This window comes from Pseudophryne corroboree, chromosome 2, assembly GCF_028390025.1.
Source record: "Pseudophryne corroboree isolate aPseCor3 chromosome 2, aPseCor3.hap2, whole genome shotgun sequence".
NCBI classification, from domain to species: Eukaryota; Metazoa; Chordata; class Amphibia; order Anura; family Myobatrachidae; genus Pseudophryne; species Pseudophryne corroboree.
The window spans coordinates 792780405-792791720 of NC_086445.1; the positions used below are offsets into that span (position 1 = coordinate 792780405).

General features: G+C 47.9%; 1 protein-coding gene across 3 annotated transcripts in view; it reads left to right on the forward strand.

The window, feature by feature from the left end:
• The window catches only part of LOC135048735 (uncharacterized), a 1076079-nt gene that overhangs the window by 601749 nt on the left and 463014 nt on the right, over positions 1–11316 (forward strand). For 2 of the 3 annotated variants that reach the window (XM_063955577.1, XM_063955576.1), the window contains one exon: positions 4169–4207. The exons of the other annotated variant lie outside the window; for it this stretch is intronic. In XM_063955577.1, the coding sequence (XP_063811647.1) occupies positions 4169–4207 (39 nt within the window). The remainder of the gene's footprint in view (positions 1–4168; positions 4208–11316) is intronic. 3 annotated transcript variants of the gene reach the window in all.

Below are 11316 nucleotides of genomic sequence, written 5' to 3' on the forward strand. Positions count from 1 at the left end.
AAATGTAGAGAATTTAAGGGATGGTTCTGGGGGGATGTGGTGGAATCCCCGATAAGTGCTGGCATCGAGAGGAGGAGTCCGCCGCATTTGGGCTAAATAGGAAAGCCCCCTTAGCTTAATTACCAGGGTCAGACTTGCCATCTGGCACTCCTGGCGAATGCCAGAAGGGCCGATGGCCAGATGGGCCAGTCTGAACATCCACAGACACACTTAAGCAGCATCACCTTCTGGCACTGTGCTCAGCGGGTGGAGATTCTGAAATGAGAGCATCCACATAGTGCAGGGCTTGACAAATCCAGCGGGTTATGTTGCCATTGCGACTACATTTTCCAGGGTATAAGGAAGCAGATCCTCATCAGGTCCAGCGAGGGTTTGTGGGCATGACTGTCCGGGGCTGACATTTCATGCACAGGAGTGCATGTACTACTGAACGCCACCAATGCCGCTATGCTGTCACTCTCTGTGCTGTGCGTCATTCTCGAAACTCCGGCTGCATAGGGCTCTACGATAAGATGGTCTTTTGCATGGCCATGGGTGGGAGCTTCAGGGAGAGTAGCCAAGCAGTGGTGTGGCTGCAGGGGGTGTTTTGCCTAAGGGTAGCCAAGCAGTGATGTGGCCATAGTGGGTATTATGTGCGGGGGGTAGGACTTTCTGGCACCATTTCTGCTGCGGGGTACACTGGGCTCCACAAGGATTAACATCGGGGTGTAGAGTAGGATCTTGAGCTGAGGCACCAACAGGCTCAAAGCTTTGACCTTCTTCCCAAGATGCATAGCGCCGCCACCTATATCACCCCGCCTCCGTGCACAGGAGCTCAGTTTTGTTAACCAGCCCAATGCAGTAGCAGGTAAAAGAGACAACATTCGTTAGTAGCCACATACACCACACACTCACCACAGGAGAGGGTGTCAGTGGCTAATGCCATACCAACCCAAAGAAGCTAAGTGCGTCAGGGTGGGCGCCTTGTGGAGCCCAGTGTACCTTGCAGAAAGAGATTTAACAATGGTAAGTTCTTACCATAAATCTCGTTTTCTGCTGCGGGGTACACTGGGCTCCACAATGATTAACATCGGGGATGTCCTAAAGCAGTTCCTTATGGGAGGGGACGCACCATAGCGGGCACAAGAACCCGGCGTCCAAAGGAAGCATCCTGGGAGGCGGAAGTATCGAAGGCATAGAACCTTAGGAACGTGTTCACTGAGGACCACGTAGCCGCCTTGCACAATTGCTCAAGGGTCGCACCACGGCAGGCCGCCCAAGAAGGTCCAACATTTAGTGGAATATAGGGGCTGATTCAGGTTGGATTGCAATAAGCGATCCAAAACGCAAAAATGGCAAAAAGGATGCGCAGCGCCCATCCTGCGCATGTGTCTACATTTTATACAAGTGCCCGCAGAAAGATCGAACACCTCTGCCTGTCAACTACTGCATAGCATAATGTGTTATAAGGGGCACTACTACTGCATGGCATATTGTGTTATAAGGGAAACTACTACTGCGTGGCATAATGTGTTATAAGGGGCACTACTACTGCGTAGCAAAATGTGTTAAAGGAACACTTCTACTGCATGGCATAAAATGTTATAAGAAGCATTTCTACTGTATGGCATAACGTGTATATGGGGTATTACTACTGGGTGGTGTAACGTGAATAAAAGGCACTACTGTGTGGCATAACATGAATAAGGGGCACGTAACGTGACTAAGTTGCACTACTGTGCAGTGTTATGTAACTAAGGCTGTGTGCACACGGCGCAATACGCCGTACAGCCCGACATTGACTATTCGATGTGGCCGGAGCCCGGCCCAGCACCGCCGATATAGTCAATGTTGGCCTGCCTGCACAGTCTATTTTTCCTTGTGATGCCAATCCTGCGGAATCGCACATCGACATCGCAAGGACTATACACACGTGCGATAGCACTGTATTTTCTTACAATTTTGACTATATAGTCAAAATTGAAAGAAATATTGCACCGTATGTTCACAACCTAAGGTTGCACTTCTGTGGAGCTTAATTTTAATTGGGGGTACTATTGTGTGTCCCTGACCCTTCTCATTTAGACCACACCCCTTTTTTCTTCCTACTAATAAACATGGAGGGGGCACTAATCCTCTTTATGTACACAGGGCACCAAAATGTGTAGTTCTCTGCACAGATGTGTCCTCCTCTATGTTCAGTACCCTGCCCTAAAAAAATCCAGATGCTGACGCTGAGGAGGGCCTGTGTGCGTTAAATGCCAGGGCCTATTTTTAGTCCCAGTGTGGCCCTGTTAATTACCAAATGCATTAGAAATATTATATTCCTTTTACATAAATATATCATTTAACATCTTCATAATACTCTGAATATTTAGCACTTTCAAATAGAAAAAAAAATAGAGAATATAATTTATATCTCTTCCATTCTTAGTGCTTAGCATCACTTTGTAAAATCGTTAAACCTTGTGCATCCTTTGAATACGGTCACTGGCCCTCATTCCGAGTTGATCGGTCGCAAGGCGAATTTAGCAGAGTTACACACGCTAAGCCTACGCCTACTGGGAGTGTATCTTAGCATCTTAAAATTGCGACCGATGTATTCGCAATATTGCGATTACAAACTACTTTGCAGTTTCTGAGTAACTTCAACCTTACTCTGCCTGTGCGATCAGTTCAGTGCTTGTCGTTCCTGGTTTGACGTCACAAACACACCCAGCGTTCGCCCAGCCACTCCTCCGTTTCTCCAGCCACTCCTGCGTTTTTTCCGGAAACGGTAGCGTTTTCATCCACACGCCCATAAAACGCCGTGTTTCCGCCCAGTAACACCCATTTCCTGTCAATCACATTACGATCGCCGGAGCGATGAAAAAGCCGTGAGTAAAAATACTATCTTCATTGTTAAATTACTTGGCGCAGTCGCAGTGCGAATATTGCGCATGCGTACTAAGCGGATTTTCATTGCGATGCGATGAAAAATACCGACCGATCAACTCGGAATGAGGGCCACAGTTTTGCTTATTGCAGACAAATCTCTATAAATTGCCTGTTCTTTTCTCATGATGCTATACACTCAACATGTTTTTATAAAGGTAATAGAATTTGCTAATGTACTTGAAAAAGGCTCTTTGATAGCATTAATGCTTTTTGTGAGAAACGGTGACCTAGTGTATGTGTTTGATAAAATACTGTAGTAGATCTCTGGGATCTGTAGCCTGTTATAAGTCAAAGGCAGATTTAGGGGTGAGGGCGTTCCTAGGCACAACAGTAACGGTCGACCCCCGCCTGCCTAATTTTATTATTTTTATGGATTGGTAATAAGCCCTTATTTGATGAATAGCCAATTTAATATAATAATAAAAAGCCACTATGACATTTTTTTATTTTTTATTATGTATACATATTTACTAAGTAGGACATCTTACAGGGGCAGTATGTGCATGTCCTACCCATTTACACTCCATTCAAGATGGCATATTGGGGATCATTCCGACCCGATCGCTCGCTGCAGTTTGTCGGCGCATGGCAGCTCTCGTTGCCTAGCGATCGCCTCTGAGGCAGAGGCGGTCACTGGGCTGGAGGGGGCTGAACGGTGGCTTAACGAGGCGGGCCGGCGGGAGGCGGGCCGCTGCGGCCAGCGCCAGCGACAATTAACTCCCGGCCAGCCGCAGGAGCTGCACTGGCTGGGAGTTACTCCTCAAATACAAAGGCATCGCCGCTGTGCGATGCTTTTGTATTTGTGCAGGGGGCCGGCACTGACATGTGGGGTGGACTAGCCCTGTGCTGGGCGTCCCCCCGCATGTCAGGGAAGATGGTCGTAGCTGTGTTAAATTTAGCACAGCTACGATCAACTCGGAATGACCCCCATTGTACAGTACAGTGGAAATATTTTGCAGTTACTGGTACTTTTTGGGCTGACAGTACCAACACAAGCATCTAAGTGCCGCTCCCAAACAAGTGCCACCCCCCAACAAGTGCCACCCCTAGGAACATGCCTCATGTGCTTAATGGTAAATTAACCACTGACTACATTACCTATCTCGTAGAATGTAGAAGGTACTACATAGGACCTAGCACCATAATCTGACCTTTTAAAATAACCTTTTTACGAGAATATACTACATAGAACCTATCATCTTAATCTAACCTTTTTTCCACTCAAGTAAGTGAATACTATTCTCTTTTCCAGCTGGATTACTGAGGAGCATGTTGCCTGGAGATTTGTCATGTAAGTACTCTTCAATGTTTTTCCATCATTGATTATTATAATACAGGTGTTTGGTGATGTTGTGTCAACCAGGTTGAAATTCCCGGGACTTCGACCCAGGAATTTACCAGGGTCGGAGACCTAGGAATTTCTACCCGGGTTGACCCTTGATCCGTAAATTACAGAGTAGAAATTCTTGACCCTGTTAGGGACAGATTATAGGCGGGGCGACAGGGGCCCCCACACTTTGGGGGTCCCCACACAGCCAACACAATTAGTACATTTTTTGGAGAGCAGAGCAGCTTTTCGTTGCCTGTGCTCCGGTTCTCCCTGGCGGCTCAGTCAGCAGCCGCTACGGAGCTCAATGCACTGCTGCTCTCGCGAGACTGTGTGTGTGCATTTCAGTGGCTCAGTGGTGGGGGGGGGGGGGAGGGCTGACCGCCGCTTGCGGGCACGGCTCTTCTGTTGTTGTACAGTAACAGTATACCTTATCCCTGCCGCTATCACCGTCTGGCAGCATGTAAGTAGGAAGTTGGGAGGAAACACAATGCTCGCTGACTGCCTTCCATCTTTCTTCCCTTTCCCTGCACAACACAGGTTGCATTGTTCTCCATTCGCACGCACTACCCGCCACTCACACTCTCTGTGATTGCTGTGCTGCCCCTCGGCAGGCTGATTATTATGTGGGGACGTGTCTCCAGAGTCCACAATGAGATTATATATATATATATATATATATATATATATATATATGCCAGTACCACCCCTCGGTATGATGTCTAATTGACAGTATTGATGGGGGTCCCCCACAAGTTTGTTGCCCAGAGGCCCACACAGACCTTAATCCAGCCCTGGACCCGGTAATTTGTTTGTGTGAAAGAGGGGTCATGCAGGGACTTTCAAAACGACCCGGTAAAAGCTGGGATTTCTGGCTTAAAGTGGTATTACTCACTGACTGACTGATTACTAATTCTCTTACTTCCTGATATGTTAGGAAGCTGAAATTTAACATAATTCTTCGGGCGGGAAATAGGAAAATTATGTAATTAGAATTGTAATAAACCTCCCCTAAGGGGAAGAAAAGGGGGTTGACATAATGACGTCATTACCGATGCGAGGCTTGCGTTGCGTGAACTATAACACCCAAACGGACAATCGGATCAAAATTTGGACTGCACCTCCAGTGTGTAGAAGTTAATAACTACAAAAATGGTCCTGTCACTTTTTACCGTATCTGCTACGGATGCTCCTCGGGTAACGCAAAGAACCATGGATTAATATTTACTTACATTAAGACGTCTCAAATTTACAGCTCTACAGATTTACCAAATTTTTAACACTCATTTAAAATTACAACTGTGAAAAACAGAAACTCCCATGAGAAGAACGGGTAGAACAGCTAGTTAATTATATGGTAACCATTGAATTAATTTCTGCAGCATAAAACAGGATCCGGTCTCTAGGTCGACAGTAACTAGGTCGACACTATCTAGGTCGGCCACTATTGGTCGACAGTAACTAGGTTGACAGGGTCTCTAAGTCGACATGCTCTAGGTCGACAAGTCAAAAGGGTCGACATTAGTTTTTCACAATTTTTTTCTTTTTTGAACGTTTTCATACTTAATGACCCACGTGGACTACAATGGGGAACTCGAGCGAAGCGAGGCATGCGCGGGGACACGGTGCACTAATTGGGGTTCCCGGTCACTCTACGAAGAAAACGACACAAAACTCCCCATAAAAAACTAATGTCGACCTTTTGACTTGTTGACCTAGAACATGTCGACCTAGTTACTGACGACCAATAGTGGTCGACCTAGACACTGTCGACCTAGTTACTATCTACCTTCCATACCACACCTGCATAACACAGTAGCAGCAGTTTTCAAAACATTTTCCCATCTACTACCTCACATAGCTTACATGTTAAACACAAACAGTAGTGTCTGTATTTTGCACAAGTGACCTTATGTTCTGTTGCAACTATGTTATTCCTAGACAATATGTCAGCTATTGCTATTATTACCATTATCTATAGTAGCATGTTTTAATATGCAACAAGTAGTTCATTTACATAGCATGATCCTTTATTGACATTGCATTTGACACCTTGTACAACCAATTCTTTGATATGATCAGTAACAACCAGGAGAAAATGCTTAGAGGGGCTGTTCCCACACTATAAAGTGTACAAATAGTATACATTGATACCAAAATACCAGCTCCTCCATCGTGACCGGGAACCAGGTGCTGCAGTGTGACATTATCCTGCAGTGTCCGGCTCCTGTCATTGAGAAGTAGCTGGCAGTGCAGATATAGTCAACGTGAGCAGCCCCTCATCTCAGGGCAGTGCCGTAACTAGGCATTTTAGCGCTGTGTGCAAGAAACGACAGTGGCGCCCCCCACACACACACGTAAGATAGGGGCAGTGCGCGCCGTAGGCGTGCGAAAAATTTATAGGGGCGTGGCCACAAAATAATAGCAATTCATACTACGGTGCACAGTAGTCTACATTATTCAAATTACGCTGCACAGTAACGCCACTACACCAGGTAGAGCCCCTTTTATACATTACAGCAGACAGCGTCCCCCTTTTTACACATTACAGCAGACAGTCTCCCTTTTAACACATTGCGGCAGCCAGTCCCCCTTTTTACACATTGCGGCAGACAGCGTCCCCTTTTTTACACATTACAGCAGACAGCGTCCCCGTTTTTACACATTACGGCAGACGGTGTCCCCCTTTATACACATTGCGGCAGCCAGTCCCCCTTTTTACACATTACGGCAGCCAGTCCCCCTTTTTACACATTGCGGCAGCCAGGCCCCCTTTTTACACATTGCGGCAGCTAGGCCCCCTTTTTACACATTGCGGCAGCCAGGCCCCCTTTTTACACATTGCGGCAGCCAGTCCCCCTTTTTACACATTGCGGCAGCCAGGCCCCCTTTTTACACATTGCGGCAGCAGCCAGGACCCCTTTTTACACATTGCGGCAGCCAGGACCCCTTTTTACACATTGCGGCAGCCAGGACCCCTTTTTACACATTGCGGCAGCCAGGCCCCCTTTTTACACATTGCGGCAGCCAGGCCCCCTTTTTACACATTGCGGCAGCTACGTTCCCTTTTTACACATTGCGGCAGCTAGGCCCCCTTTTTACACATTGCGGCAGCCAGGCTTCCTTTTTACACATTGCGGCAGACGGTGTCACCCTGAGAGAGAGAGAGAGAGAGAGAGAGAAAGAGAGATATACTTATCATCTCCCCGCTGGCAGTCAGGCTCCTCGTTCAGGTCCCTCGGTGCAGGCAGGTGAGAAGGAGAGGAGGGAGGGGGAGCAGGGAGCCGCAGCAGCGCTATGTCATTGGTAGTAAGCGCCGCTGTAGCATCCCCCTCTCCTTCCGTATTGGCTGCCCGGCGCTGCTGTGGATGCTGGGATGGAGGAACCGCATCCCAGCATCCACAGCAGCGCCGGGCAGCCAATACAGAAGGAGAGGGGGATGCTGCAGCGGCGCTTACTACCAATGAAATAGCGCTGCTGCGGCTCCCTGCTCCCCCTCCCCCTCCTCCTCCTTCTCCGCTGCCCGGCGCGGCTGCAGACTTCTCCCTCCACATTGCGGCGCACGGCGCAGACTTAGAGGCGGCATGTAATGAGTCAATTTGACTCATTACATGCCGCTGGCCGTGCGCCCTCAGGGCAACTGCGCTGTGTGCCAAGCCCACTTGGCACACACGTAGTTACGGCCCTGTCTCAGGGCATGCTGGATATGCCCCCGGACTGATGTAACCGGGTGACTTTCTGTGAGGCCACGTCCCCATGGTGTTGTAAATGGGTGACTTCCTGCGAGGCCACGCACCTTGATATGAGGTCACACCTCTTTTTTGCGCCGCCCCTGCGTTCATGGAACGTAAGAGTTGGAATGGAAAACATCTGTAAACCTCAAATATTTATTTCTCATATTCTGTTGCGTTGTTCATTTTGCCTTAACAATTTTGCAAGGTAAAGAGATTCAGCTCAAAATGTTTGTTGTATACACAAGAAGACAGCAATGCTCCAAACAGTGCATATTGCAAAGGAAAGAGGTGCAAGATGGAATTATCCTGGGGCTGTCCCACCCACCCTTATGTTGTATGTATTGCCTCTTAGTGAAACCGATGATTCGCACAGTAGCCCGCCTCTGAATGAGCTGGCATTTGTAAGATGCTGTGCTGAAGGCAATACATCTACCCAGTGGGCTGTCATAGTCCTGTATCTTTAGTTTGCCCTGGCCACATATGTGTGGTTAAGTGGATAGTGGGTACAATGGCATTTTGGAGGACACTAATAAGGGTTTATTGTTTATGTTCTTCTACAGACTGGGAATTGCATTTCTAGTGAAGTGGAATCTAGATGGAATTTGGTATCGGGGACACAGGACCTCAATCAACTGTCTAAAACCCACTGAATAAATGGCGGATACTGGGCCTAATTCAGTAATTAGCAGAATTTGCAAACCTTCTGTTCGCATGCTGGGGGCCGCCCATCGCAGGGCAATTCCACCCAGCATGCTGCCTCCTCGTACTCACAGAGATGGATGAGGCTGAGCTGACTGGCTGAATGCAAAAAAGATAATTAACCAATTGGATAATTGCTTTGGCGCTAACCAAGGGGCTCGTCTCCACAAGCTGCTGCTATATAAGAATATTCAGTTCGAAATCACATGTACAGTAAATAAAAATAGGTAGCAGCGTACGTTAAAATACATATACACTGCTTCAGGAGTGGCGATAAGGCCCACTATTGCCTGTGCATGGATTTCTAAAGCCATAGTAAAGTGGTCAGGCATGTTACTAGAGGACTTAGATTCTATGGACAGAAGTGACATTGAATTGTTTTTACGTAACATACAGGATTCTGTGGGGTTCATGGTGGAGGCCATGAAGGACCTGGGTAATCTGACTGTAAGGACATCGTCCATGGCTGTCTCAGCATACAGAGGGCTCTGGCTACGCCAATGGTCTGCAGACGCGGAATCCAGCCAGGAGAAGTGTGGAGAACCTACCCTTCACAGGTCAGGCTCTCTTTGGGGAAGCTTTGGATGCATGGATTTCCACGGCAACCGCTTTCTACGTCCTCTATGCAGTCCTTTCGGCCTGCAAAAGCTAAAAAGTCCAAGACTCCTACCACTTTATTCAGAGGTGGGCGAGCAAAATCCCAAAAACCAGCACCGGCAGGTTCCCAGGAACAGAAACCTGCCTCTGTGTCCTCAAAATCCTCAGCATGACGGTGGACCTCCCTGCCTGGAGAGCGGGCAGGTGGGAGCGAGGCTCAGACGTTTCAGTCATGTCTGGGTGTTGTCCAGTCTGGATCCCTGGGTACTGGATATTGTGTCCCAAGGGTACAGACTGGAGTTTCAAAAGCTCCTTCCCCACAGGTTCTTCAAATCACGCTAGCCAGCTTTGCTGACAGAAAGGGCTATCCTTCAGGAAGCCATTCGAAAATTGGAAAGGTCAGAGGTAATTGTTCCAGTTCCACCTCATCTGGTAAACCAGGGTTATTATTTAAACCTATTTGTGGTACCAAAACCGGATGGTTCGGTCAGACCAATTTTGAACCTGAAGTTGCTAAACCCTTATCTGAGGGAATTCAAGTTCAAAATGGAGTCTCTGAGAGCGGTGATCTCAGGTCTGGAGTAGGGGGAATTTCTGGTGTCCTTAGATATCAAGGATGCGTACCTCCGCATTCCAATTTGGCCGCCACACCAGGCTTATCTCAGGTTTACGCTGTTGGACTGTCATTATCAGTTCCAGGCACTGCCATTCGGCCTCTCCACGGAACCAAGGGTGTTCACCAAGGTAATGGCAGAGATGATGATTCTCCTCCGCAGGCATGGGGTGAATGTAATTTCTTATCTGGATGATCTGCTGAGAAAGGCGTCTTCCAGGGAAAGGTTGTTGCAGTCCATTACTCTCATGACTCGACTGCTTAGAGATCATGGATGGATCTCGAATCTTCCCAAGTCACATCGGGAGCCGACAAGGAGATTGTCTTTCCTGGGGATGATCCTCGACATGGAAGTGCAGAGGGTATTTCTACCAGTGGAGAAAGCGTTGGTGATCCAAACTGTGGTCCGGGATGTCTTGAAGCCTACCGGGATATCGTTTCATCAGTGCGTTTGCCTTCTGGGGAAGATGGTTGCCACCTACGAGGCTCTTCAGTACGGAAGATTTCATGCACGGTCCTTCCAACTGGATCTCCTGGACAAGTGCTCGGGCCTCCATCCGGAGGTCTTCACGGAGGTAATAAGTCTTTGGGGTGTACCTCAAATAGATATGATGGCCTTCCGTCTCAACGAGAAGCTTTGGATGTACTGTTCCAAGTTGAGAGACCCAGAGGCAGTGGCGGTGGACGCCCTGGTAACTCCGTGGGTGTTCCAGTCAGTGTACATGTTTCCTCCACTTCCACTCATTCCAAGGATTTTAAAACTCATAAAGAGAACAAGAGTTCAGGCAATCCTCATTGCTCCGGACTGGAAAAGAAGGACTTGGTATGCAGATCATCTGGATCTACTGCTGGAAGATCCAAGGCCTCTTCCTCTTCGGGAGGACCTTCTGCAACAGGGACCATTCTCTTATCAAGACTTACCATGGCTACGTTTGATGGCATGGAGGTTGACTGCCAGATATTAGCTCGGAAGGGCATTCCGAACAAGGTTATTCCTACCCTGATACAGGCTAGGAAAGGAGTAACATCTACACATTACCATTGTGTTTGGAAAAAGTATGTATCTTGGTGTGAAGCCAAGAAGTTTCCTACGGTGGAGTTTCAACTTGGACGGTTTCTCCTCTTCCTGCAAGCAGGTGTGAATATGGGCCTGCGTTTGGGATCCATAAAGGTCCAGATTTCGGCCTTGTCCATTTTCTTCCAGAAACAACTGGCTTCCCTCCCGGAGGTTCAGACTTTCTTGAAAGGAGTTCTGCACATTCAGCCTCCCTTTGTGCCACCTATGGCATCCTGGGATCTTAATGTGGTGTTGCAGTTCCTCCAATCGGATTGGTTCAAGCCTCTACAGGAGGTTGAGATTAAGTTTCTCACGTGGAAGGCTGTCACTTTGTTGACCTTGGCTTCTGCTAGGCCAGTGTTGGAGTTGGGGG